Source organism: Scardinius erythrophthalmus, assembly GCF_964197995.2.
Source record: "Scardinius erythrophthalmus genome assembly, chromosome: 21".
NCBI lineage: Eukaryota > Metazoa > Chordata > Actinopteri > Cypriniformes > Leuciscidae > Scardinius > Scardinius erythrophthalmus.
In genome coordinates, this window is record NC_138241.1 from 6,424,626 (window position 1) to 6,452,073 (window position 27,448).

The 27,448-nt window shown below is 39.6% G+C and overlaps 2 protein-coding genes across 7 annotated transcripts in view; one reads left to right on the forward strand and one right to left on the reverse strand.

Moving 5' to 3' along the window:
* The window catches only part of LOC308681888 (uncharacterized protein), a 30,249-nt gene extending 17,582 nt beyond the window's left edge, over positions 1-12,667 (reverse strand). For both annotated transcript variants that reach the window (XM_081351188.1, XM_081351187.1), the window contains exons 1-6: positions 11,692-12,667; positions 4,341-4,442; positions 4,109-4,245; positions 3,967-4,009; positions 3,252-3,377; positions 3,046-3,144 (exon numbers count right to left, since the gene is read on the reverse strand). In XM_081351188.1, the coding sequence (XP_081207314.1) occupies positions 3,046-3,144; positions 3,252-3,377; positions 3,967-4,009; positions 4,109-4,245; positions 4,341-4,442; positions 11,692-12,357 (1,173 nt within the window). In that variant the 5' untranslated portion in view covers positions 12,358-12,667. The remainder of the gene's footprint in view (positions 1-3,045; positions 3,145-3,251; positions 3,378-3,966; positions 4,010-4,108; positions 4,246-4,340; positions 4,443-11,691) is intronic.
* Positions 12,668-12,698: 31 nt separating this feature from the next.
* On the forward strand, positions 12,699-18,364 carry tuba4l (tubulin, alpha 4 like). Of its 5 annotated transcripts, none has more exons than XM_081351014.1 (5): positions 12,699-13,032; positions 15,144-15,195; positions 15,289-15,508; positions 15,615-15,763; positions 16,556-18,364. In XM_081351014.1, exons 2-5 carry the CDS (start codon positions 15,193-15,195, stop codon positions 17,531-17,533), a joined length of 1,350 nt encoding a protein of 449 aa, XP_081207140.1. In that variant the 5' UTR covers positions 12,699-13,032; positions 15,144-15,192; the 3' UTR covers positions 17,534-18,364. The 5 variants fall into 5 exon arrangements, with proteins under 5 accessions (XP_081207140.1, XP_081207139.1, XP_081207141.1 ...); XM_081351013.1 differs by lacking the exon at positions 12,699-13,032 and adding an exon at positions 14,957-15,063; XM_081351015.1 differs by lacking the exon at positions 12,699-13,032 and adding an exon at positions 15,019-15,037.
* The last annotated feature ends 9,084 nt before the right edge of the window (positions 18,365-27,448 follow it).

Sequence of the window (27,448 nt, forward strand, 5' to 3'; positions counted from 1 at the left end):
TTGATGGACCTCCAGTGCATGTTCAAGGATTGAAACCTTCAGACATTCTCAATCCTTTTCTTATCCAACTCACCAAGGACAGCAGCAGTCACCCACCCACGCACAAGCGGAACAAAAACTCGTTAATTTATGTTTAATACATAATTATGTTAATACATGATTAAAAAAGATTGTATATGAGGTGATGATAGTTGATATGAGTAATGCTTGAATATGTGCATTGATGAATGTATTTGCTAAAGTCATTTTGTCCCTGTAGTTGTTGTGATAGTGTGTCGAGGCAGCTCAGTGTTCCCACTCACTGTTTCTGCTTATCACTCAAGGCCGACACACACACACACACACACACACACACACACACACACACACACACACACACACACACACGCACCTGCAGAACTCCCTCAACGCTCAGCACTCTATCTCTTCCTCCCCTGAAAAGCTCTCATATTTCTATTCTTTGTACACAAGTGGATTGATATTGAATAGTGAGAATGCTGAATACTTTCCTACCTTAACTGAACGTTGAGGAGGGACATACTCACTCTAGAGAGCATCAGAAAAAAAAATTTAATTTGACAGATCTACCTGTACTAGCAATGTCAATTTACAAATTCCCATAATCGATGGTTGTTCAAATGAACAATCAATTAATCATTAACTTGTTGAATCTTAAGCGGGGGGAAGGGTGCAACTAAATTGTACATCTGTCTGAATCCTACACCACTCGATGTGTGTATTTAAATGTTTTAAACCTTGTACGATATGATCTTGTAGTTTCAACCAATAAATAGCTCAGCAGGAATGTGCAGTGTAGGTCTTACAAAGATTTCGGCTTCAGGTCAGGTCAAACGATCTCGGGTATTACAGGCCGGGATCAGGCTTCAGTTTAAAGCAGAGCATATAACAATAGTATGAGGACCGATTTACACGGAGGTTAATATTATTTCCGGCCTGTCTTGTTATATAAATCTACAAAAAACAACTATAGATACATCTATGTCAATCCCTTTTGTCGGGTAGTATTATAATTTAGCCTATATTTCATCAACAACACAAACTCAGGAGCTAACTAGGTTAGTTAGTTTGGTTGCTTACAAATAGCTCTCAAGCTCCTAGCTAACGTGACCTTCTCCACCACTTAAGTTGAAACGATTGTCATTTGACAATGCATCTAGTCAATTTGTTAAAGCAACACGCTGACTTTTTGGGACTTAAACTTATTCACCGTATCCCCCAGAGTTAGATAAGTCCATACATCTCATCGCCATGCGTGCCGCAACTCCGTCTGACGCACCCACCGCTAGCCTAGCTTAGCACAAAGACTGGAGGTAAATGGCTCCAGCTAGCATACTGCTCCCAATAAGTGACAAAATAATGCCAACATTTTCCTATTTACATGTTGTGATTTGTATAGTCACAGCGTGTACAAATAACAAGGTCACATGAGACACAGACATCTTCTAACCGTATACATACTGGGAACTATATTCTCAGAAGGCGAAGCACTGCTACTTGGGTGGAGTGATTAACTAATATGAACTAACAATGAGAAATACATTTGCTACAGTATTTATTAATCTTTGTTAATATTAGTTAATAAAAATACAGCTGTTCATTGTTCATGTTAGTTCTGTAAGAAAAAATGATGTGGATGTCGAAGGTCTCAAAAATGAAGTTTATTACAGCATAGCAGTGGCAAGGTACACGAAGCACCTTGGGTTCACCGGCGTCAGAATGAACCCAGAACATCCAAATCTTAAAGCTTTTATCCTGTTCTTAATGTAAATTAAGTTTCTCTTGTTGCAACAGCTGTGGTCTGTATGTTAATGAAGTTGTGACACCCCATTGTCTGAGAAGGTTCTCTGTGTCCCACACCCAGTCCAATTCTACAATTGACTACCATTTGTTCAGGATGTGATCAACCCAAATGGTGAAGAAACAATATAACTTGACTTTCGAAAGGGGTCACTTGCGCTTCAGCCTGGTTGGTGTTCACAGGTTTTTTTTTTTACTCTGAAGACGAGACGGCATGGGTGTCGAAACGTTAGTCGTTTTGCACCAATAACACTTAAAACGTCGTGTCCTGCTCCCTGGTCCTAGCTAGACCTTGGGACTCCTCTTTTGATAACTTGACTTTCTTTCATCTCTATGATAATTAAGCCATTTTGGGGGTGAGCTCAATGGAGTGGAGATGAGATTTTGGAGTGGAATCTGGGTCGAGGCAGACTACAATTTCTTACAGTTCAGAGTGGATTAATGTTAATAAATGCAAACTTTGATTTTAATAACGTATAAGTAAATGTTGAAATTAATATTAACAACGGTTAATAAATGCTGAAATATTGTTCATTCTTAGTTCATGTTAACTAAGGTAGTTATCTAATGAACCTTTTTGTAAAGTGTTACCAGCAACTTGAGTTGTTCAATGAAGAGCAGTGAGTGATTTTCTGTTTTTCTTTTGTTGTTTGATTCTTATTAACGGCATATATAGCAGTAGGTTGCAGTATGCTGTCACTTTAATTCACAGATCTAATGTACACATGCGATTTCTTCACCTGCTGTTTAAGTTCACAGATATGACCAACTGTTTATGTGAACTTTGTGTGTTTTTGACATAACCTTGTGTGTATTTGACAGTTTAAGCACAATAACATGTGAAAAAGAACTTGGTTTAATATTCAAGGGATGCTCCGTCTGATATCCAGCTTTCTGTGCGGATGCTTCGGATGTGCATGCTCAGAAAACCATATATCAGAAGTTTAGACTGATGTGGCTTTAAAAAACATGCAGATAATAAACTTTCATGATGATGAAGAACTACAATGTCACGTGAGCGTGACCGCGATAGAGATGATAATCAAAGCCATACAGATGTTTTGTTAGTCTTTGGCAGAGTATCTGAGGCACGAGCTGTAAAGGCTCCGCCCTCTTCTGGATACGGGGGTGTGGGGAGCAGCAGCTCATTTGCATTTAAAGATACATGCATGAAAACAGCATGTTTTTCCTTCCACTCAAAAACGTACTAATTTGACTTTTACTCACATCAGGAAGGACTGTGAGAACAACGCCTTCATACACCGTACTGTCAATATCATCTGTTCCTCCTGGTGCCACTTTCACATCAACAGCACATTCTTTTCCCTGACATAACAAGAAGTTAAAGCACAACAATTAGTACAAAACCATCTTCAAAACGTCAAAATGCTTTAAATGAATTCTGGGATTTTAGCACATATATAAACACATACCAGATTTTTCACTACTGTGAAATGCACTTTAACCCCAGGCACCAAGTTAGCTCGGTTTCCAAAAAAGGCATCAAATACAAAAGAGAATTTCTTCAAATCCTCCCGTTCAATGAAACCACAATTATTCTGAGGAGAAATCAAAAACAGTTTTATCAAAATTTTTGATACTCAAAAAGCATTCAGATTTTCAAGCAAAAAAAAAAAAAATCACTCATTTAAATAAAAATGTAGCACAAATGGTTATATGGTTTTAAATTTTAACTCAGAAAATATTGGATTGAAAAAAAAAAAATCTAAAATAGATAAATCCAGTCCTGGCTTTTGATTGGTCAGCAAAGATTCCAGCGACAAGCAATTTACCAATCAGATACAATCTTTGTCATGGAATACACTTTTTTAGTTACAGAGTTAATAGTTTGAATGTTCTTGTTTGCCTTAACTTATAGGTAAATTATGCATTGCTTTCATTATGGCTATTAACATCATGCACAATGATATTCTAACTAAAATTAAACCATTCTACTATAATACAAAAAGTGTTTTATGTTGCATATGTCTGTCATAGTTGGTTAGGTCAAAAACTGATGATGAACATAGAAATCTTTTATTACGTCACGGTTTAGCATCACATTTGTTTAGCGCACACTGACATGTTCAACACATTATTCGTTATTAATAATCTACTAATATAATTTACTATATTATTAATACTTACGCCAATAAATGAAATGATTCCCAATGAGCGTCCACGAGGAGTGCTGAAATGAAAACACACATGGCAGTTTACTTCAACAGCCTCTCCTTTCTCAGAACCACTATCGATTTTCCAGCAAAAAAAAAGCATGGCTATAAATTACTTTGCAGAGATTTTCTTGAATGCTGATATCTTTGATGCCATCGATTTGGAAGGTTCTGTCTTTGTTTCTTTTGGTGCCGGCTGATCTTTTTTGTTCGGAGGTTGGGGTGGACAGGCATTTCCAGGGAGAGGCATGCTCTAAATTAAAAGCACATCAGACATTGCACTGCAGATCTACAAGCTTATAGAAGAGCAAACATTTAGTACTGAATAAAATACAAGTGTGAACTTACAGTGGCACTGAACGCCTCAGGTTGTGGCTGAACTGGACCTGGGCCTCGGAAATCTAGTGGAGGTCCAGCAAACCCTCCTCTCTCTCCAAATGCATGATTGCCCTTAATCACATGAAAACAATAATATTTGCTTCATTCTACATTAAAATAAAATTGACAACTGTTTTTAATGAAATATTGCAGTATTTATTATAAATGATTAATGCATGGCCAGCATTATATCTTAAAAATGAATGTGTCCTGCATAAGCTTTAATCAAAATAACTTCCCTTCCCTCTTGCATTTATGATGTGTTTACTGGCACGGGGGCGTGCATTCATTTGACATCACAGTGATAGCAAACAACCACCCATAATCCAATCAATTCCTTGATGGACAAAATAAAGTCCCGCCCTATGTTTTTTCTGTTTGTTTCATTCTGATGTACGTCACACAATAGGGAAGAAAAGACTATTGCAACTTCAGGCCCTGTTAACACCTGGTGTTTAAGATGCATTTTGGTCGATCGGATCACAAGTAGACGAGGGAAACATTCCCATTTACATCTGGTGTTTTAATCTGACTCTTTTGTCCACTTTCAACCACTTCTGTCCTGATTTCTTAGAGGGGAGGGTCTATGGGCCTTTTTTTAGATCTTTAATCTACTGGATGAAATAAGCTCATGCAATTTACATATGAACAATATCTAAGACCAGCCGAACGCTGTGAGTGTGTGTTAGAAATCAGGAATTGTGAGAGAACATTCAGTCTCATTCATCACTAAGCATGCGTACGCACACATTTGAGCATGAAATGTGCGTACAGTCGATTTTAAGAACAAATCACGATTCATCAAAAATTTTGTGATCAAATTTATTCTATAAATTTACGAAAAAATATAGGAACAACTGAAACCACACATACACAAAAAGCATTTACTCTGTACGCCACAGCCTTCTAATCGCGTTGTTATATTTCATCCTAAAACGACTATAATTATATTGAAGTATGTTGCATTAATTGTATTATATAATCCATATATAAAATTATATCATAATATTATGAAATAATACAATTAAATTTTTAAATACATTCCATTTCCATCATATACAGTTAGGGTTGCAAAGGGGCGGAAAATTTCCGGTAAATTTCCATGGGAAGTTAAGAATTTTGGAAATATTCATTACCACGGCAACCGCTTGCGCGTCCACTCTGAAAGTAACTGTACACATAAGAGACGGATAGATACATTATTTAAGGTTATTTCTATTCGTTAGAATATTGATATATGAACTTGTTGTCAAGTAAGCCCTGTTGCAAGCATGTGCGTCTCTCTAAACTTTCAGTGTGCTGCTCTGCTCTAGTTGACTTCTGCGCCTTCCCCCCCGAAAATATCACGTTCATTTTGAAAACGTAATTCCTTTTGTGGATCCTCTTGGTCATTCTTCATGTTTCTTTGACAAATATCAGTGTCTTAGTCTCACGCACGCTGCACGCTGAGTTAACCACGCCTACTTATTTACATGTCGCGGTATACACGGAATAAAAAAATCTGTTACGGTTGACATTTTCCTCCGCGGTAACGATATATACCGTCATATCGCCCAGCCCTACTTATGTGGTAAATAAAGGTATGCTAGCTTATTTAGCATCTAACTTATCAGCTTGCTATCTACTAGATGAATACATTTGTATGTGATATTTGCAATTTAAACATTTCTAAATATATTTCCCCATAATATCATCAAAACTTACTTCACTTTGTTTAGTCCACAGGCTCAAATGTGTGCCTTCAATAGTCTTGTGCTTTGGGCTTCTGAACATGTGATGGAGGCATGCACAGTGCCAGTAGGGGGTGTGGTCTCAGTAGCCCTGCAGTAAGCAGTGTGCTATGTGCATGTGATTGAGGAATGGCATGGATATTCAAGTGTATTTGAATGGCATCTGTTTGTTTTAGTCAAGATTATGCTAAATATACTTTCCTCAACTATATTTAAGTTCCCTATGAAGAGCCAACCCTCAACTTTGAAAATTCCCAGTTTATTCCTGTTTATTCCCATAAATTCCTGTTAATTCCCTTAAATTCCCATTAATTCCCATGGAAAGTTTCCATCTTTGAAAATTCCCAGAATTTTGCAACCCTATATACAGTTAAAGCTGCGTTATAGCTTCAGCTGCGAGGTATCTCTGAATAACGCAGATATACGCATGTGTACAGCTGGATAAAGGAGAGGTCTGTATAAAAGGAGTTTATTGTGAGAACTGGTTTGCAAACAGCAGCAGCAGTGCGGAAAGCCCTTATTTGGAGATGGTTTGGGTGTTTTATGCAAATGACTAACCTCATGCACACGGCCACTCATTTATACTACTCCAAATTCACTAACATCAGAACAATGTTAAGAACAAATTCATGTACGAAGTTCATCTGTGCATACAAATACAAAATAATACACGCAATTATTAGTGAATGAGACCCATAATGAGCTTGGTACGTTTTTTCGTCTTCACACCAAACTTGGGTCTCCAGCCAAATGCCCAGTCCAAATACATACACTAGCGATCTTAGCCACAGTGAGAGCATGCATACGCGACAGTAAGTAAGTGCGCAAGACAGTCCCATATCTTAAAAATGCCAAAGTGCAGTGCCATTAATGCACACTAAACCCACACTCTCTCATATACCACTTCGGCTAAGCGTATCCCATCATGCATTATGTTCGGGAATTCACGTGCTCCGTAATCACGAGGAAAACATTTCACTGTAAGTTTAATTATAATTAGATATTACATATAATTTGGTAGTAAAACAAAGGACTGCACATTTTATTGGTGCAAATATGAGAAGGGTGTGTGTATTTTGTTTAACATTTGCAACAACAGCTTTCTATCACTTAATAAGAAGCACTACAATTTTAAATGTTACATAGTGACTGCTGAACAGACATTTATAAGTTTATTTTAAAATGCTAAGTATTGGGGAAAAAAAGCTCTGTAAACAATTGTTTTTTTTTGTTTTTTTTTGCATGACTATAGGCCTAAGTGTGTCCCATCTGGTAATCAAAAGATCTATGCACACTTGCAGTCATCACGCCTATTTTAACACTTGTTGATAGGACAAATCGATGTCATCAGCTGGCTCTCCTGGAGCGCGTTCTGTCTTACAGTAAAAAACAAAGTAGAATAAAAAAATATGGTTGATCTTTTTTCTCAATTCTCCACTTTCGTGGCATGTTTGCAGCTGCCAAGTTTCATTTATAGAAGCACGTATCTGGTAGGTGACGCTTGCTCGCCCTCATTGGCTGTCGCGGGTATCATGTCACAGGCAGCCAGATCAAGAGTCGTGGAGGATCTGATGCGATCGAGAGCAATAAAATAATCGTAATAAGACCACACAATTGAAGATATTTTGGACAAAAAGTCAGCTGCGACAAGCCTCACATTGGGCCACACACCCCAGATCGTTGGGGGATGCAAATCGGCCTTAAAAATCGGCCTTAAAATCTTCAAGTGTCTGGCCAGCCTAACAGGGCTTGACATTAACTTTTTGAGGCACTTGTCCTTCGGACAAGTAAATTTATGTTTTACTTGTCCATGCACAAAAGTCACTTGTCCGGGTAAAGATTTATAATTTTATCATTTATTTTTTTGTGTTTTGCTAATGCAGAATTCGAACAAACCGTTGAAAGCATCCAAACACTATCAATATTAATAAAATTCAGTTGAAACAGTAGAAAGGAAAGTGTCCCAAGAATAGAGTTCCCCTTCAACAAGAAATAAGGATCTCCAGACTCCATAATACAAAGTAATACTTTGCACAGTGAATCACCAGAGGTGTGCAGTGAATCACCAGAGGTAGTGGTGACTCTTGTAGGTATTCTCAGTATTTGCAAGCTAGCAAGACTTACTGTATACTATATCTAAAATAATTTTGTAGACATAACAATTAGAGATGCACAGATTACAATTTTCTAGGCCGATTCCGATTTTTCATTGAGTTTGACCTGCTGATACCGATTTAAGCCGATTCCGATTTAATTTTTTTCTAACCACTTTACAGCACACACAAATATTTATTTTCAATCTTTTCTTTAACCCTTTCACGCGTGTTTAAAATATTCTGACTGACACCCCCACCCCCGTTTTTTCAAGGCGAACGTTCCCTTTAATGTTTCCATGGCAACGCGTCATGCGATACACCGCAGCCACAATAATACTGTATGACATAATGTGTCGCTTTTATTTCGCTTTTCCTTTTTTATTCAAAATATTCACAAACTTGCTTACCATGTCATCAATCAGCCTATCTGATATTCCTATTCTCAAATACGTGTAAGTGAGTGTGTTTGGTTGTTTAAAAACCTTTATAAATAATCTTGATCTATAACATGAGATGGGCGCCGCAATGTTGTCCTGTCAGTCGGATTTACAGCACGTGAATTCATTAGTTTCTCCCTAAATAAATGCAAGAAAGTGGCCGGTGAACTGAGAAGAATAGAGTAAACTTTATAGTTACTTCCACTATGTTTGTCTGATATGAATAACACACGTCGGCAAATTATATTTGAATAGATTGTTATTGCTGCTTCCACAGACATCAGTGTGTATTTTACAAACTCCAAATGTATTGTTTTACTCGTGCTTATGTGTATTTAAATATAAAATAAAACTTAAATAAAATATAATTTTAAATATAAAATTAAAATAAACATTATGAGGTTGAAAACACTGCTTAGTTGTGATATATGACAGCGCTGAACGCGTCCGACTCTGGCTCAGCGCCAGCCAACGCGCGAAAGCACAGTTTGAATCTGGCGGTTATGCGACGTCTCAAATCGGTAAAATTAAATCTGTAAAATTATAGACGTAATGAGTGGCACATAACGTGAAGTAACATGGCATTTTATTTTGTTTGAAATTTAACTTGTCCAGTGGGACAACTAATTTTCTCTTCCACTTGTCCTACAAAAAAATCCACTTGTCCCGGACAAGCGGACAAGCCTTAATGTCGAGCCCTGCCTAAGAAGACAAGTGGTCAAGTGCAAAGACCGCAAACTTGGGTAATTTGGACAGGGCAAAAGTTTAAATCCCGTCTGGCTAGCGCGCATCCCATAAAGTTTAGACATTTATAGGCGCCTAGGCATCTTTGTGGCTGTTCGAACACATTTGATCACATGAGTATTTACACTACAAAAGCAATCCGGTCGAATGCGTTTTCGACTACCTCTGGAAGTGGTTGAAAGTGGACAAGCTCAAAATGTTTCAGACCGCATTTACACCTGTATTTAGTGTCGTCCACTTGTGATCCAATCGATCGAAACGCATCTTAATACCAGGTGTAAACAGGGCCTCAACTTCATCACAAATTTAAGCTCTTTTTTTCAAATATCAGCACTGTGATAGTTCAAAGCAGCTCATCTTATCCAGCTCTACCAATCATAATGGACCCAAAAGCACATGACACTATTAGCAGAAAGTTCCATTCTTCATCTCCAAACTTTTTAACTTAAAAAATTCCTACTTCTTCATACTTTTACACTCTCTGATCCAACTTGACTATAATTTTTCTCCATCAATAATAGTCTATTTGAAGGGGTTTCATTAGGGGCCGCAAGGCAGGGTCAACAGGTCCGTGGAAAAGCAGTGCAAAAAAACAACAACAATACAAATATGAACTAGGCTAATTGACTAAAACAAATACATTTGGTTAAAATAAATTGTATTATTAAAGTTAATAATACACTGTAACATACAAATACAATGTAATCAACATATTTATAATATTGACTTTTCTATACTTGAATATAGACTAGCTGCTGCATTTTAAATTTTAGATTGAGAGTCCATTGCATGAGGATGATCATATTTGGGGGTCGTGGCATAAAAAAAAGATTGAAAACCCCTGCCCTGGTCTATATAACTATTTTGTAAAACTCTTTCTAAAGTCATTCAGTAGCTTTGTGAGAATCGATGGAAAACGTAATCGTTTAAGGGATAGTTCACGCAAAAAAGAAAATTCTGTCATCATCATTTACTCACCCTCAAGTTGTCCCAAACCTGTATGAATTTATTTCTTCTGAACACAAAAGATGATATTTTGAAGAATGTCACGGATCCCCTTGACTTTCAAAGTATTTTTTTTTCCAAACTATGAAAGCCAACTGTTTGGTTCCCCTATATTCTTCTAAATATCTTTGTTTGTGTTCAGCAGAATTGAGGGTTAGTAAATGATGACAACATTTAAATATTTGGGTGAACTATCCCTTTAAGATTCGATCACAATCCGAATCCTATAGTCCAGTCATTTTAAGCCAAAATGGGGGTCAACCTTGAACAAATTGCAACAGAAGCAAACTCAACTGATTTTGTATCCTCAATATGTCCTGAGCAAGGAAAAAAAAGCCCTGAAGAATCCCATTAGGGGAAAGTTTCGAAAAAGACCCAAATATCATACGCCTATTCATTATTTTTCTCACGTGAATAGGTTAACATTTTTAACCTTTAGATATCACCATGAAAATTACTGAGTTGATCACTTACATCAAGACAAACAAAAAATGTATTCGTTTTTTTTTTATTGTTTGTTAACATGGACAAATCTAATTACGTATGTGCTAATTTGCATAAATAGCCTACCACAAGAGATCTAAACATTGGATATAGCCAGGTGAAAATGTCTTGTTGACACATAACAGTAAAATACTTAATGTTAAGGTTTGAATGGAACAGATTTAGGCTACCCATGAGCATTAATACATAAAAGCAGGAAGAAGTACTTTAAACCAGCCTTTATTAATTATTATTGCAGAGATAGGTTTGGGGCTTGGTCCGTGTGACTGTTTCTGGGGGTTCACTTTTTATTTTACCTACCTTTTGTCTTCTGCATTCTCCTTACCATTGTCTCCTGTTCTTCCCTCAGACTCGTCCCCCAGAAACATGAAGTATTTTACTGTTATGTGTCAACAAGACATTTTCATCTGGCTATATCCAATGTTTAGATCTGTTGTGGTATTTATGCAAATTAGCACATACGTAATTAGATTATACATGTTGTCCATGTTTACAAACAATGTCAAAAAAACTTACATTTTTTGTTTGTCTCGATGCAAGTAATCAAGTAATCAAAAAAAAATACCCTATTCAACTTTCCCCTAATGGAATTCTTCAGGGCTTTTTTTTTCTTACTCAGGACATATTGAGGATACAAAATCAGTTGAGTTAGCTTCTGTTGCAATTTGTTCAACCTTTTTTCATAAAATGACTGGACTACTATTCCATGCCTAAATCCAAACACTTGGCTAACGTTATTGCGAAGTGATTGGTCAGCGTGACAGTACAAAACTTCACATGACAAATGAGGACCCCAAAAACTTACATGTACATCCATCTGTGGCACAAAATGAGGGTCTCTTGGACCATACTGCTCCATTTGGTCGAATCCAGGGTTCATCCCGTGGAAACCCGGTCCGCCTTCATATTCAGACGGGTGGAAGTTCGAGGGTCTTCCCAGAAACTCAGGCGGGCAGAAATCAGGACGTCGATCATCAAACTCAGGCGGGCAGAAGTCTGGAGGTCGTTCGCAAAACTCCGGGGAACGGAACCGCGGTGCACAGTCAAGCTCTGGACGGTAGAACCGCGGTCCCGGTGGTCGGTTCCCAAACTCTGAGTGATGCTGGAAACGCGGATCAGGACCGTCAAAACCCTGGTGGTGGAACTCATGCCTGTCGGGAAAGTCCATCGGGTGGAAAGGCTCATCGTGCATCATGAATCCCTGTGTTTCATGCATAAACCGTCTGTCCTCTTCCATGTTATCCATCATCATCATTCTGGGGTTTTGGGGCCCGAAGTCGCGATGGGGGCCAGGGAACCTCTGTCCAGGTGGGCCCATAGGGCGGACAGGAGCAGGACCGCGAAACCCGCCGTGAGGAGGAGGAGGAGGTCTGGGTGGAGGAGGTGCTGGTGCTGCCATGCCATGCTGTGGTCGAGGTCCCATAGCCGGAACATTCCCCTTTCCTTTCAAACGCTTGCGGTTTTTCCCCATTTTCCAACGGTTGGCGGCTAGTGACGTACAACAGCCACAAGTTGCTCAGTGAGCCGCTAGCGGGCCAGACGAACCGTGTCACTAACACGTTAGTCCGCGCACACAACCATGCAGATGTAATACTGTTCACGTCGCATCAGCGCAACAAAATTAAAATAATAAAACTGTTTTAATACATTTGACTTCAGCTATGAGCAACTCACTTAACGTAAACTAACGCTCAACGGTCCACTGACTGCACGGACCATAGGGCACGGACTCACTTCTCAAAAAACACAACACACGCATAGAAACAATACAAATGGCCGGCGGATGTGACGCAACGGATTCAAAATAAGAGTGCACAAAAGATGGCGTAAAACAAAAAAAGTACACACACACAAAAAAAGGATCTTCTGACGCAGCTCTTCGGATCTGTCGATTTTGAATCAATGGGTTAATCAAATGAATGTTATTTATAAATGCTTGACGGTTGAATGAGGAAACATAATTTTAACGTCATGAGGTTGCATCATACATTCTTGCAAAAGTATTTTTCTAAAAAATAATTGTGTGGAGAGTGTGCGCGTCTTTTTTTCAGTCTATGGTCTTTTTGAAATTTTTTAACGAATTTTCAAAATTACAGAATTTGATATCAAGGTCTAGACACATTTCTTTTACACATTTTCACATTTGGTAAGTAAGGGCATCACAAACATAATTAAATTCATTGAGCAGAGATACAGATCTTTGGACTTTTCGATTTTTTAAAAACTTTACAGACTCAAAATACATTTTAAAGGCTGCTTTAAAATGAGCAAAGTTGGGTTTTGAGTTACTCCATTTAGTTTGATGAATATTAAATGTTTCTAATAATAGAAACAAATCGATAACATACATTTTTCTTTTAGAAAAGTCAAATTCATTTGTATGAAGTAAGACAGATGAAAAATTTAAGACTAGGTTGCAGTTTATTTTAACACCTAGAAATTGAGACATCTCAGTCTATGGTCTTTTTGATTAGCTATCAGATACTGGGTAAAAATGAAGAGAAACGGGCCTGTTCAATCTTCCCTTGATGTATTTTTAACGAAGAAATTAAATAATAGCAATCAGGAGAATGGAAGCAGCAAAAAATAAATAAATAAATAAAATAGCATATTGGCAGACAATGTTCAGACTTAAGACATTAAACCGTCTACTAAAGAAAACATCTGTCGTATTTTAACTATTTTCAACTCAGTGGGAAATTTGAAATCATATATTTATATGGTTTAAATAAGTTTAAATTTTTTTTTTAGTTTAATATTAAAAATTAATTACGAATATTCATTTTAAATATAGTTTAAATATTTTTTCTTTAAAATGTTTTCCTTCAGAACTCCATATGGTGACATACAGAATCCACCAAAATGACTCTATGAAATCAGTGTCTTCTTCAGTTTTTTGTAGGCTAGGTTTAGATATACCAGGAGATTGAGACTAGCTCATATATACAGTAAGTGACACACTTACCTGCGCTATATGTATCTATCTATTATACAAGGGAAAGGAAACATTTAGTCATAAGGACAAATAATTAAAAAGAATGCAGTGTAGGTTGAATTCAGGTTGATTGGGACACTTTTTCCAATTCATCTCAATGGCAAAAAGTGTCCCAATCAGTAAATGTACTATCACTAGCAGACAAGCAACTCTGGTCTAGCAAGTGAGTGGGACAAACTTGGAATAATTAAAGGAAGGTTTGGAAGTGATATGGCTTGTCCTTTGAAACAAGACCTATTTTGGCCAAGTTACTTAAAAATTATAGCTATAGCTAAAAGACTCGTATTGTTTCAGAGAAAATCGATAATTACATTAAGTTACATGATTGACAAAAGTTTGTTACATTTAAGCCTTTTTAGGCTAAATATAAAGGCAAGGCAATAGACAGATGTAATTAGACTGATAAATACATAAATGTCCATACAGTAACAAGGTTATGAGATGTATTAAGTGAATGCTTGGCTAAAGAGATGCGTCTTTATAAGACTTGTATAATTTTTGAGAGACAAGACCACTATGTCACCATGGTGCTTGGACCCTGATAAGTAATATTTATATTTAAATCAGTGATACGCCTAGTCCTGCATGTAAATGCCATGGTATGTGCTGACTATCGGGTAGCATCGTATATATTAAAGTGTCATCATTATGATCTAATGATTATTTTCTATGATACACTTCTTTTAGAGTTTGTGGCTGCTTTTAGTTTAGAGCACCTGTAATTGATGTAGAATATATATATATATATATATATATATATATATATATATATTTTTTTTTTTAATTCTATTTATATTTTATCATAATTTGTTTTTTTTACAATGTAATGATTTACAGATAGCCCATTAAATAATAAGGATAAACAATATTTAAAAAGTATATTATCTAATATCTGACTAATTAAAAATTAACTTAAAACATAAAATGCTAAATGGGGCATATCTATAGGTCTATCTAGCATTAAAAAGATATGTAAAAGTATATGTTGGTAAATGTTGCGAGCACGTTGACAGCGACATTACCATAGCAGAAATGCAACGTGCCACAGATGTTGCCACGTAAATGTGTTTGCTGGGAATTACCTTGTTAGCATTATCTCAGGTAGGGTTCATTAAGAGCCACGCCCTAATTTGAGACGAATATAAATGAATATCAGGTGGGTGGTTTGGTGTAGCTGTGAAGGTGAGGAGGTTTCTTTTAGAAAGGTAATGGTTAACTTCTGGTAGCTTAATTTGTATTAAGAGTGTGTTTTATATTTCCAGGGTTTAAAGGCTCAGAATTAATTCCTACTTGCTGTGATATTCAAGCATAATGGTGAGATTATTGATTGTCACCTTCACTTTATTGTTACTGCTTAACCTCTTCACTGTCTGAATGTTGTGTGTTTGCTTGTTTTGGTCAAACCAGAGGGAGTGCATTTCCATACACATTGGTCAAGCAGGTATCCAGATGGGTAACTCTTGCTGGGAGTTGTATTGCTTGGAGCACGGCTTCCAGCCAGATGGGACCATTGTTGGAGATGGCAGCATATTGGCAGACTCCTCTTTTGGCACTTTCTTCAGTGAAACAGGTGCTGGGAAGCACGTTCCTCGTGCAGTGTTCATTGACCTGGAGCCGACAGTTGTTGGTGAGACTGAACTCCATTCAGGCTTTTTATCTTATTCCTTTTCAAAACTCTTGTTGCTGTACATCCAGTGTAGCTTATATCCTTATCTCTTTTGTTTGAAATGCAGATGAGATCCGCAACGGACACTATCGACAGCTGTACCACCCTGAGCAGCTCATCAGTGGCAAGGAGGATGCCGCCAATAATTATGCTCGTGGTCACTATACCATTGGCAAGGAGATCGTAGACTCTGTGCTCGACCGGATGCGCAAAATGGTGAGTTTTCACTCTTCAGTTTTGAGGTTCTTTAAAGGTTGTTCATGGAACTGCAGATCCTAATGTCCTTGTATATTGCCATCACACAGGGGTGGCGTTTGCGTATGGCAGTTGCCATACCCTAGCAGTCAGAGTTTTGATAAAACATCAGCTAATGATGATGCTCGTTAATTTTAGTAGGGCTTTACCCCCCCTAAATTACCACCCAGCCCCCCTAAAAAATTGCTATTAACTGCACACTAATTTGTGATCACCTCATGTCATTGATTAAAAGTCATATGAACCCCGCTCCTCCCAGTATTTTCTCCGCGTCAGAACAGAAGCAGAGGACAACGTGTGAATTTATTGATTGTTATGATATACATGCATCTGTGTAGTTCTTTGTTTGTCATAAATTCAGTTTACATAATGCTGTAGCAATTCAACACGGTTTCCCACTGTAAAATCTGGGCTTTATTCACGAAGTTTCTTTCATCCAAACGGCATGAGACTTTTCCTACTCTTGCTATACTTTAGTGCAATAAAATGGCTTAAATTATTATATTAATTTAATAAATCCAAAGGCAAAACATGCGATAAGTGACCATTCACGATTAACGCTGACTTCTCTGATTGGATCCCACTTCAGAAACTTTTCACTGAAAAGTTCTTTGGGGAACCCAAAATGCTTTTTATTTTGAACACCCCTCTTTTGAAACTGTTAAGTGTGTGTGGTGACCTTTTAAAGACCTCTGCAAGATTACTGGCTGTATTTGAATTCCCACCTCTCTTTTCCCTCTGATTCCTCTCTAGGCGGACCAGTGCACCGGTCTGCAAGGGTTCCTGATCTTCCACAGTTTTGGTGGTGGAACCGGCTCTGGTTTCACTTCTCTGCTGATGGAGCGACTATCTGTCGATTACGGGAAAAAGTCAAAGTTGGAGTTTTCTGTATATCCTGCCCCGCAAGTCAGCACGGCTGTGGTTGAGCCCTACAACTCGATTCTTACGACCCACACCACTCTCGAGCACTCGGACTGTTCTTTCATGGTGGATAATGAAGCCATCTTCGACATCTGCAAGCGAAACCTCGATATCGAGCGTCCCTCATACACTAACCTGAACCGGCTCATCGCCCAGATTGTGTCCTCCATTACTGCGTCACTACGCTTTGACGGTGCCCTAAATGTTGACCTCACGGAGTTCCAGACCAACCTGGTCCCGTACCCTCGCATTCACTTTCCACTGGTCACCTACGCCCCTATCATTTCAGCCGAAAAGGCCTACCATGAGCAACTCTCCGTACCGGAGATCACCAATGCCTGCTTCGAGCCAGCAAACCAGATGGTGAAGTGTGACCCTCGCCGTGGAAAATACATGGCCTGCTGTTTGCTGTACCGTGGTGACGTGGTTCCAAAAGATGTCAACGCCGCCATAGCCAACATAAAGACTCGGCGCTCCATCCAGTTTGTAGACTGGTGTCCTACGGGTTTTAAGGTGGGCATCAACTACCAGCCGCCCACCGTTGTGCCAGGAGGGGATCTGTCCAAAGTGCAGAGAGCCGTGTGCATGCTAAGCAACACCACCGCCATCGCAGAGGCATGGGGACGCCTGGACCACAAGTTTGACCTGATGTATGCAAAGAGGGCTTTTGTTCACTGGTACGTGGGTGAAGGGATGGAGGAAGGCGAGTTCTCGGAGGCTCGGGAAGACATGGCTGCCCTGGAGAAAGACTATGAGGAGGTTGGTGCCGATTCCACTGAGGACTGTGGAGAGGAGGATGAAGAATATTGAAGATGATAAGTGTTTGTAACTGAGTAAATAAATTTGAGAGCATTAAAAAAACTTGTTGCTTCTATGCATTAGAAAACTTGTTGCCTCATGACCTTGTTTGCATGTGGTTGTGTCCTTGGACATTTAGGGAACATAATTAAGCCACAGTTGAGCTGAAGTCACATTTCATAGGCGTGTCGGGTTCATGCATGCCAAATTATCGGGTTTGATTAAATGTAACCGTCAGCTACTTCCTTATGGTTTATAACCGCTTAAAAAAAAGCCTCTGAACCCATTCCAAAAAATATGCTCAAATTTCAAGTTTATCTACCTTAAATTTCCAATGCTGGAAGAGGAAAAAGGGTTTTTAACTTGGCTCAGTGAAGCTGGCTGGATACTATAGTATGGGGCAAAGAACACTAAATGGCTCAAAGTGCTGCAGTCAGGGGCCATCTTGAAACATTTAGTCCATTCCACAAATTGTTAGCCTCATAGCATAATTGCCTAAGAAATAATTAATTAAATTACTTGGCAATTATGCTATGAGGCTAACGAAATAGCAAGAGGCCAAGTGTTTGAATCACTTCATCTCACTGAGTCTGCTTCATATTAAGTGCTTACAGGGGTGTAAAGAGTTCTTGAAAACTGTAAGTAACAGTACAGATGCCTTCCAGTGAAAATTACAAGTCACCATTTCATTACCTCTTTAAGTCCAAGCCTGATTTCACAGACAGGGCTTGGATTCATCTGATCATTTTTCTTATGTAACATGCATACACTGTTATTGCTTCTCAGTCACCGTTTTTTAATTTATAACATCTTATATTCATTGTATTCACAAACTTGACTTGTGGACTAAAGCCTTATTTGGGAAGCCACCTCCATCTAAAGGTCATATATTATCTTTTAGTTTGGCCATCCCAGATGCCTCCCTGTAAATTTATAAGACATTTTGAGCAAATATTTTTAATTTGAGAAATATTCTTATTGTATCACAAAATGTCTAAATATGCACTATATGCACAAATTAACTGACAATTGCGTCTACTATCCATCTGGACAGGGTCTGTTTCGAGATGGTTAGGCCTTTAACCCGGCCACCGAAAGAAACGAAAAGCTGCTCCGTCTGCCTGAAGGCAGCAGAACGTTCCATATTAATCCTTAAGGCCCTTAATTAAAGGAAATTAACCCCAACCTCACTGTCGGATGCAGGGAGGGCTGACGGGGAAATTTACGCTCTAAACGGAGTCGCAAGCACCTTCGGGATGTAGCCATGTTTTGGTTTGAGGATGACCTTAGAGTCATTAGGCCCAAATTCCAGACACGTAGCACTCACCGAGAGCATGTGTAGGTCGCCCACCCATTTTACTGAGAACAATACCAGCAGAAAAGCGGTTTTGAAGGAAAGGTATTTTAGCTCCACCACATGTTATGGTTCAAATGGGCCACCTTTCATGGCCTCTAGGACCGTAGAAAGGTCCCAAACTGGAACTGAAGGGGGCCGAGGAGGGTTCAGCCTCCTAGCTCCCCAGAGGAAACGGATTTCTAAGGTCATTCTTCCCCAGCGACTGGCCATTTACAGGCTTCGTAAATGCTGCTATGGCCGCCACATACACCTTGAGCGTGGATGGGGTTCTCCCGCTGTCCAACAGCTCTTGCAAGAAAGAAAGCACCACTGTTACCTCACAATTTAGCGGGTCCAATTCATGAGCTGAACACCATTCAGCGAACACTGACCATTTAGACGCGTAGAGCTGTCTAGTAGACGGAGCTCTAGCCTGTGTGATCGTGTTCATCACTCCCTCCGGGAGGTGAAATGGTAATAATTGATCGCCCACACATGTAGGGCCCACAGCTCGGTATGGGTACCAAACTGCGCCCTCAGCCTGAGACAACAGGTCCTTCCTCAGCGGAATCAGCCATGGAGCTGTGCTCCCCAGTTCCATCAACTCTGGGAACCAAACTTGATTCTCCCAGAGCGGGGCTACCAGGATTATCGAGCATTTGCACTCCCTGACTCGCTTGATTACCTGTGGTAACAAGGCAACTGGGGAAAATGCATAGAGAGGGCATCTGGGCCATTCTAGGGCCAGCGCGTCCCTTTCTTTTGAAAAGAACATTGGGCAATGAGCGTTGGCTTGTGACGCGAACAGGTCTACCTCCGCTCTGCCGAAGATGTCCCAGATGCTTTGCACCACCAAGGGGTGCAAGGACCATTCCCCTGGGTGAAGCTTGGCCCTGGACAACATGTCTGGGCCCACGTTCAGGACGCCTGGCACATGCGCTGCTCTCAGCGAGCACAGATTGTGTTGGGTGCATATAAGGAGGTGTTTTGCTCTTGCAGGAAGGCTCCGGGACCTGAGGCCGCCCTGGCGGTTTATGTAAGACACCACTGACATGTTGTCTGTTCTGACTAGAACGTGGTGGTTCCTCAGCACAGGAAGTAAGTAAGTAAAGTTTATTTATATAGCGCTTTTCACAACACAGGTTGTATCAAAGCAGCTTCACAGTAATAAATTAAAACAATACATCAATGTTTGTTTCTAGTGGAACGTCCACGTTTGGTAATGCTGATCAATAGTATCGTTGATTGATTAATTAAATTAAATATCCCCAAATATCCCCAACTGAGCAAGCCAAAGGCAACAGTGGCAAGGAACCGAAAAACTCCATCAGGTGACCTAATGGAGAAAAAAAAACCTTGGGAGAACCCAGGCTCAGTCGGGGGCCAGTTCTCCTCTGGCGTTTATGAACTAGAGGTCGGATTTAACTGTAAGATTAAAAGTATTATATGAATGCCTGGCTGAAGAGATGCGTCTTTAATCTAGTTTTAAACTGGGAGAGCGAGTCTGAGCAACGAACAGTCAGGAAGGCTATTCCAGAGTTTTGGAGCTAAATGTGAAATTGCTCTCCCTCCTTTGGTGGATCTGGATATCCTAGGTATGACCAAAAGCCTCGAATTTAGTGATCTTAAAGAGCGCGATGGATTATAGCGCAATAGAAGATCCGTTAAATAAACTGGAGCTAAGCCGTTTAGGGCTTTATAAGTCAGTAGCAATACCTTGTAATTAATACGGAACTTTATAGGTAACCAATGCAGTGACGATAAAATTGGTGTTATATGATCATATTTTCTTGATCTAGTTAGAACTCTTGGACTAATTGCGGCATTTTGGACTAACTGTAGCTTGTTTATTGAGGATGCAGGACAACCAGCTAATAAAGCATTACAGTAATCTAGTCTCGATGTCATGAATGCATGAACTAACTTTTCTGCATCAGAAACTGATAGCATATTACATAGATTAGCAATGTTTCTAAGGTGGAAAAAGGCTGTTCTTGTAACATATGAAATATGATTTTCAAAAGACAGGTTGCAGTCTAATATAACACCCAGGGGCTCGTTCTTCGTACGTTGCTTATTACATCCGAGATCAAATGACACATCCAAGATGATATCATCGTGCTAATCATGATCCGGCTAATTGGGTTCTTCGAACTCATCTGTTGTTTATGATTAGTATCGCTGGATTGAGTTATCTGAGATAACTGCGCGTTCATGCGCTGGCTTAAAAGGGGATATGTATCGATCGTAGAAACATTGATCAGCAACGCTGCTATTGGCTGTTCAGCGTGGCCAAAGAGCACGCACAGTTTTTCTCCTCAGCAGAGCAAGATAGTCGAAGTTTATTCGGAATTTTAATGTTTAATCAAAACGCCAGGAAACACAAAGTCTGCAAAAGCCAGGAGAGAGGGCTGGCAAAAAGTAGCAGACAATTTAAATCTGTTAGAAGTGGCCATGTTAGATGTTTTTATCACTTATTAGCCTTTTTTGTATTTTAATAATTGCATAATTAGGCTACTTTGTTCATTGTAATGTCAGAGTCACCACACTAGAACACGGGAACAAATAAAAGTGAAGTACAAAAATATTCTACACAGCCTAATGGTAATTTTTAGTTATATTATAGTCTCTTCTCTTTTATAAAAGGCACTGTTAAATAAATGGTTGTCTGTTTATAAAAGCAACCAAGAAAAAGGCTGAAAAAAAAGAAAAGATCTTAGTAGCCTACACTGTAAAATAATTGTACAAATATTGCTGCATTAAATGAAGGCCGCATTAAAAGTAATGATGAATTGCTTTGACTTGTGAAAGTGAAAACTGATAAACTTATATTAATGTAAAAATATTTTGCCATGAGTTATTGATCACATTTTCCCGAGTGTAGTTCATTGTAATGACATTGTGTTTTCCTCTTTTGTGCACTTTTACATAATACACCAACACTTGTATCTGTTCCCAAGAAAGTGGTGGCTGAAATATGTGCAGTAAGTGGACATTTTCTAACTTTCCAAAGGAAAGAAAGTATAAGACCTTGTAATGTCCATTTGTTTCCATTGCACTGAATAACCCCTCTCAGATAACTGTCATATGGAGGAATAGCCTACCTGCAAGTGCATAAATAACTTTACTTCATTTATACTTGTATGCTTTATGGCTGCAATATAAGTTGCAGGATTCCACATCTATAGAAAGGCCTACAGAAGAGTCTGCACACACAGAGGAGACACAGGCCTACAGGTGGGCAGTGGATAGACAACTTCTCCTTTTTATTTGTTGCATGAGGCATGTGTCTAATATCTTGTTGCAGGCACTTGACCACTGGCTTTTCTTTACAAAGAACAATTGAAATAAAACTCAAGGAACTAAGCATATTTGTCTTTTATTAAACATTTAATGATTTTTTTTTGGCAATGTTGTGTAATATGGCACATGTATCAATGTCACAGGCCCTGTCAGGTGTGCAACCCTCAGACTTTTCAGACTCTGAAATCTTCCCTTTAGTTAGACAAAGTTCATTTCATTGTGTGCCCTTGTCCTGGCTAGAGCTGCATTGTAACTGGGTTGGGTCAGGGAATGGGGTCATAAAACACCTGTCTGCAGGAACATGTCATAATCACCTATGAAAAAATGCAGTTCTGTTAGGATCAATAAGTGTATGTAATACAGTGAGCTTGATATTTAATTGTGGAACTTTCCTTACCACTTTCAAATAATGTGCAGGAATGTGAATCTCTGAAAATTCTTAAGTCATGCACAGATCCTGACCTTTTTGCTTTCACATTTGTGATTATGGAAGATTTGTCAACTGCCTTTTTTTTATTTGATATAATATTATTAATCTGGAATATTAAGAATCACAATAGTAACTGGGCTGCACATTTACATTGTGAACCCCCTTTCTGTTCACATAATCCCCTTCATTGAGGCCTTGATGGCAGTCTATAGTCTATGGTACCAATCACGTTAGTGAAGCCTGAGTGACATACTGTAATCGGCATGGTCATGATTGTATGATCTTCATAAAAAAAGATGATAGCCTAAAAAAAAATTTGCTTTAAAAAAAACTGCTTTACAACATTGGGTCTGAAGTGGCTTGGAAATGCCCAAAAAAAACAACTGTTTTTTAAACCTAAAAGCTCCAGGTAAACTCCAAATGACACGACAGACAGCACTTTCCATCAACTTCTCCGCATCTCCAGTGTAAAGGAAAGAGCCACTCGCAAATAATCTTAGGGCAATGCAAACAGTTTGTGCTGTATTTAAAGCCAGACTCCGACAAGTCGAAAATAAATGTGCGTTTCCAACAATTTAATAATGTAAACGACAATCTCACGAGTCACGAGAAAAAAAAACATCTCAGAAAGTGCACTATCGCGCTGCGCTGGACTTCCCGTATCAGCTCCGCTTATGAAGCCGCAAACTAATCCTGTTTACATGAAATAAGCCTGCTCCTGAGCAGGTTTAAGCTTGCGCAGCTGTTGCTATGACAGCAAGTCCAGGATGAGCTTCGAAGAACCAAACGATCCAAGATCATGCTAAATCGTCAACAATCAAATCCAGCTAACTGAGTTAGCGACGTACGAAGAACGAGCCCCAGGTCTTTTACTGTAGATGATGAAGTAACAGGACATCCTACTATGTTAAAGTTGTATTGTGAGAGGATTTGTGGGTGGTTTTTTGAACCGATGATTAGGACCTCTGTCTTGTCTGGATTTAACAAAAGAAAATTGCGCGTCATTCAATCTTTTATATCTTTAACACACTCTGTCAATTTGGATAATTTAGCGTTTTCATCTGGCCGTGATGAAATATAGATTTGAGTGTCATCAGCATAACAATGGAAACTAATTCCATGTTTCCTTATAATATTTCCAAGTGGCAGCATATATATTGAGAATAACAGAGGGCCTAACACAGATCCCTGCGGCACTCCATAGTTTACTGGAGTTATGATCGATTTTTCTCCATTTAAATAAACAAAATGGTAGCGGTCAGATAAATACGATCTAAACCAGCTTAATGCTTGTCCTTGAACACCAGTATAATTTTGTAGTCGATCTAAGAGTATTGTATGATCTATAGTATCGAACGCAGCACTAAGATCAAGTAAAACTAGTATTGAGATACAGCCTTGGTCAGAAGCTAAAAGTAAATCATTTGTGATTTTAACGAGCGCAGTTTCAGTGCTATGGTGCGGCCTGAATCCAGACTGAAACTTTTCATAGGTGTCATTTTCTTGCAAGAAAGAGCCCAGTTGAGCGGACACAACTTTTTCTAGTATTTTAGACATAAAAGGTAGATTTGAAATGGGTCTATAATTTGCTAGATTATGTGGATCTAATTGTGGTTTCTTAATGAGAGGTTTTATAACTGCCAGTTTAAATGTTCTTGGAACATTACCTAAAGATAAAGACGAGTTAATAATATTGAGGAGAGGCTCTTCCACTATAGGTAACACTTCTTTCAGTAGTTTAGTTGGTATAGAATCTAGTAAACATGTTGTTGTTTTAGATGAAGTGATAAGTTTATTTAACTCTTTTTGTTCTATAGTTGTAAAGCACTGTAATTGTTCTTGCAGGGTGATAATTGAGGCTGAATTGGAATGGAAGAATTGTTCTGCCTAATCGATAACGCGGCGCAGCATGACATATTACAGGAGTACGTAATATGCAAGTTACCATATAATGGTCAGTGACATCGTCACTTTGTGGAATGATATCTATATCGGTTGGATCGGTTCCATGTGATATAATTAAATCAAGTGTATGATTAAAACGATGAGTTGGTCCGGTAACGTTTTGCTTGACCCCAAAGGAGTTTAATAAATCTGTAAACGCAGCCCCTAACGCATCATTTGAAATTATCTACGTGGATATTAAAGTCTCCAACAATTAATGCTTTATCGAAATTAACTAATAGGTCTGAGAGAAAATCTGCAAACTCTTTTAGGAAATCAGCGTAAGGCCCAGGCGGTCTATATACGGTAGCCAAGGCTAGAGATAATAGGGATGTTTTTCGAACATCTAAGAGCGTAACATTTAGTACAAGTACTTCAAACGAAATAAACTTATAGCCCGTTTTCTGAGTAACATTGAGAATATCTCTATAGATTGTTGCAACACCGCCGCCACGACCAATCAGACGGGGCTCGTGCTTATAGGAGTATCCTGATAGAGTAGACTCATTTAAACCAAAATAATCATTTGGTTTAAGCCAGGTTTCAGTAAGGCAAAGTACATCGAAGCTATTATCTGTGACTATTTCATTTACAATAACTGCCTTAGGTGTGAGTGATCTAATGTTTAGAAGACCTAGCTTTAGAAATTGTTTTTGTTTACTAATAGCAACATTTTCTGGTTTAATAACAATTAGATTTATTATTTGATCTCACTAAACGAGGAATAGACACAGTTTCTATGCAATGTTCAACACTATTTATATCAGTTAAATTAGTGCAGCAGAGACTATGATTTGGACTTTTGGTTACTAGTCAAAAGGTATTTAACATTTTGGAGATGTTATCTGACAGAAGATCCGATCCGAATCTGTTTGGGTGTAAGCCATCAGCACGGTAAAGCCTAGGATGCTCCCAAAACAGATTCCAATTATTTACAAAGAGCAGTTTCTGCTCATTGCACCATGACATTAACCATTCATTTAGCGCGAATAATCTACTAAACTTTTCATGACCTAGTCGGTACGTGGGAAGCGGTCCTGACACAATGATCGTTATATCAGGCGATGTGCTGCTCAAATGTGTCCTCACCTGCACCAAAAGGTAGACTACTTACATCTGATATATTCGCCATTTTAACAGATGGACAGTACGTTAAGTTAGCAACGAAGCTAGGAAGGAAAAACTGTAGGGCATTCTCGATCGCTTTCATCTCTAGACAGTTTATGTGTAGACACTTCTCTGCGTCTGACCACAGGCCCATTGATGGCCTCCCTTTGTAAAGGGTGCCCCAACCCGTGTTGGAGGCATCTGTCGAGACTACTTTGACTTTTGAGGCTATGCCGAGGTTCACGCCGGACTGGTACCAGTTGGCCCTCGTCCACGGTTTCAGCGCTGCTGCGCATATCTGATTCACTGTAGACGAAGCAAACCTGATGTCATACCATACGCCTCAGCCATAGCTGAAAAGGGCGCATGTATAGCAGACCCAGCCGCAGCACCGTCGAGGCTGAGGCCATAAGACCCATCATCCTCTGAAACACTCTGAGGGGAAGACTCCTCCCTTTTATGAATGTCGCTGCTAGGCGCTGGATTACTGCTGCGCGTTCTCGCATTAGGCGCACCAACATAGACCTGGAGTCCAACTCTATCCCTAGAAAGGACGTTTCCTGGCTGGGAGATAGATTGCTTTTGGCCCAGTTGACTCTGAGACCCAACTGTTGGTCCAGCAAAAGCGCTCTGTGTAATACCAGTTCCTCTTTCGTGGCGGCCTGCTATTTGAATCTGATACATCAGATCCACTGATATAAACCAGTCCCCCGGTCGAATTCGAGTGAGGATTTGTCTGGTTGTGAGCATTTTGAATGAGCGTATCATAAGACCTTTGTTCAAACTGAGATCTAGTATGGGACGGAGCCCGCCGTCCTTCTTCGGTACTAAGAAGTAACGGCTGTAAAACCCCGACTCGCTCTCGGCCAAGGGGACGGTCTCTACCGCCCCTTTTCTTAGCAAATTCGCTATCTCGGTGCGAAGTAGGTGTGCTACTTCCTGATTCACCGAAGTTTCGACCCGGGCTGTGAAGCGCGGTGGTCTGTGAGCGAATTGTAGCGAATAGCCCCGTTTCACCATCTCTAGCACCCATTTTGAGACCCCTGGAATCGATTCCCACGCTTTCGCGTGAATGGCCAGGGGTAGAATGAAATCTGGGCTCCGGTCGCTGAGATTCAGGGACTCGGGGACCCGACCATGATGACATACTTTGTTCACCAAGTTCATATTCAATGGGGCAGTCGGCACTTCATGCGGCAGCTTTGTAACTAGCATCCCGGCCGTAGAAACGGGAAGGTGTTGTATTACAGACGAGGCTATGTGAACTCGCGGCACGAGGTGCTTTTCAGAAAGTGTGTGCGTTGTGTGGCAGACACGTGATTTACACCTGAAACACCGCCAGCGTGAGCTGGGTTCATACGCTGGGGCATTATGTGTGTGCGTAACACAGATACAGTCGTGTTCATAGGTAGGGGTGAGCACTGTACAGCGGCCACATTTCCTACACTTAAAACATGAACGGCATGAGCCGGTTTGACTGATATGGACCCCGGGGTGGTGTGAGACACTGCGTGGCTAATACCTATGTGTAGGGGTGAACACTGGGTAGTGGGCACTTTTTCTACACTTAGTGGTCGAGCGGCATGAGCAAACTTTATTGTTTTCGACCCTGGATGAGTGTGACTCACAGAGAGGGTAGTGCTTATGTGTAGGGGTGGGCACTGGGTAGTGGGCACATTTCCTACATTCAAAACACCTTCGGCCTGAGCCGGAATATGACCAGACATAATTCTCTTTTTGAGATTTATGTGGGTCGCCGTGAGAACGGCGTTTGTGTGCAGGTGAGCGAGTTGAGGAACTGACTCGT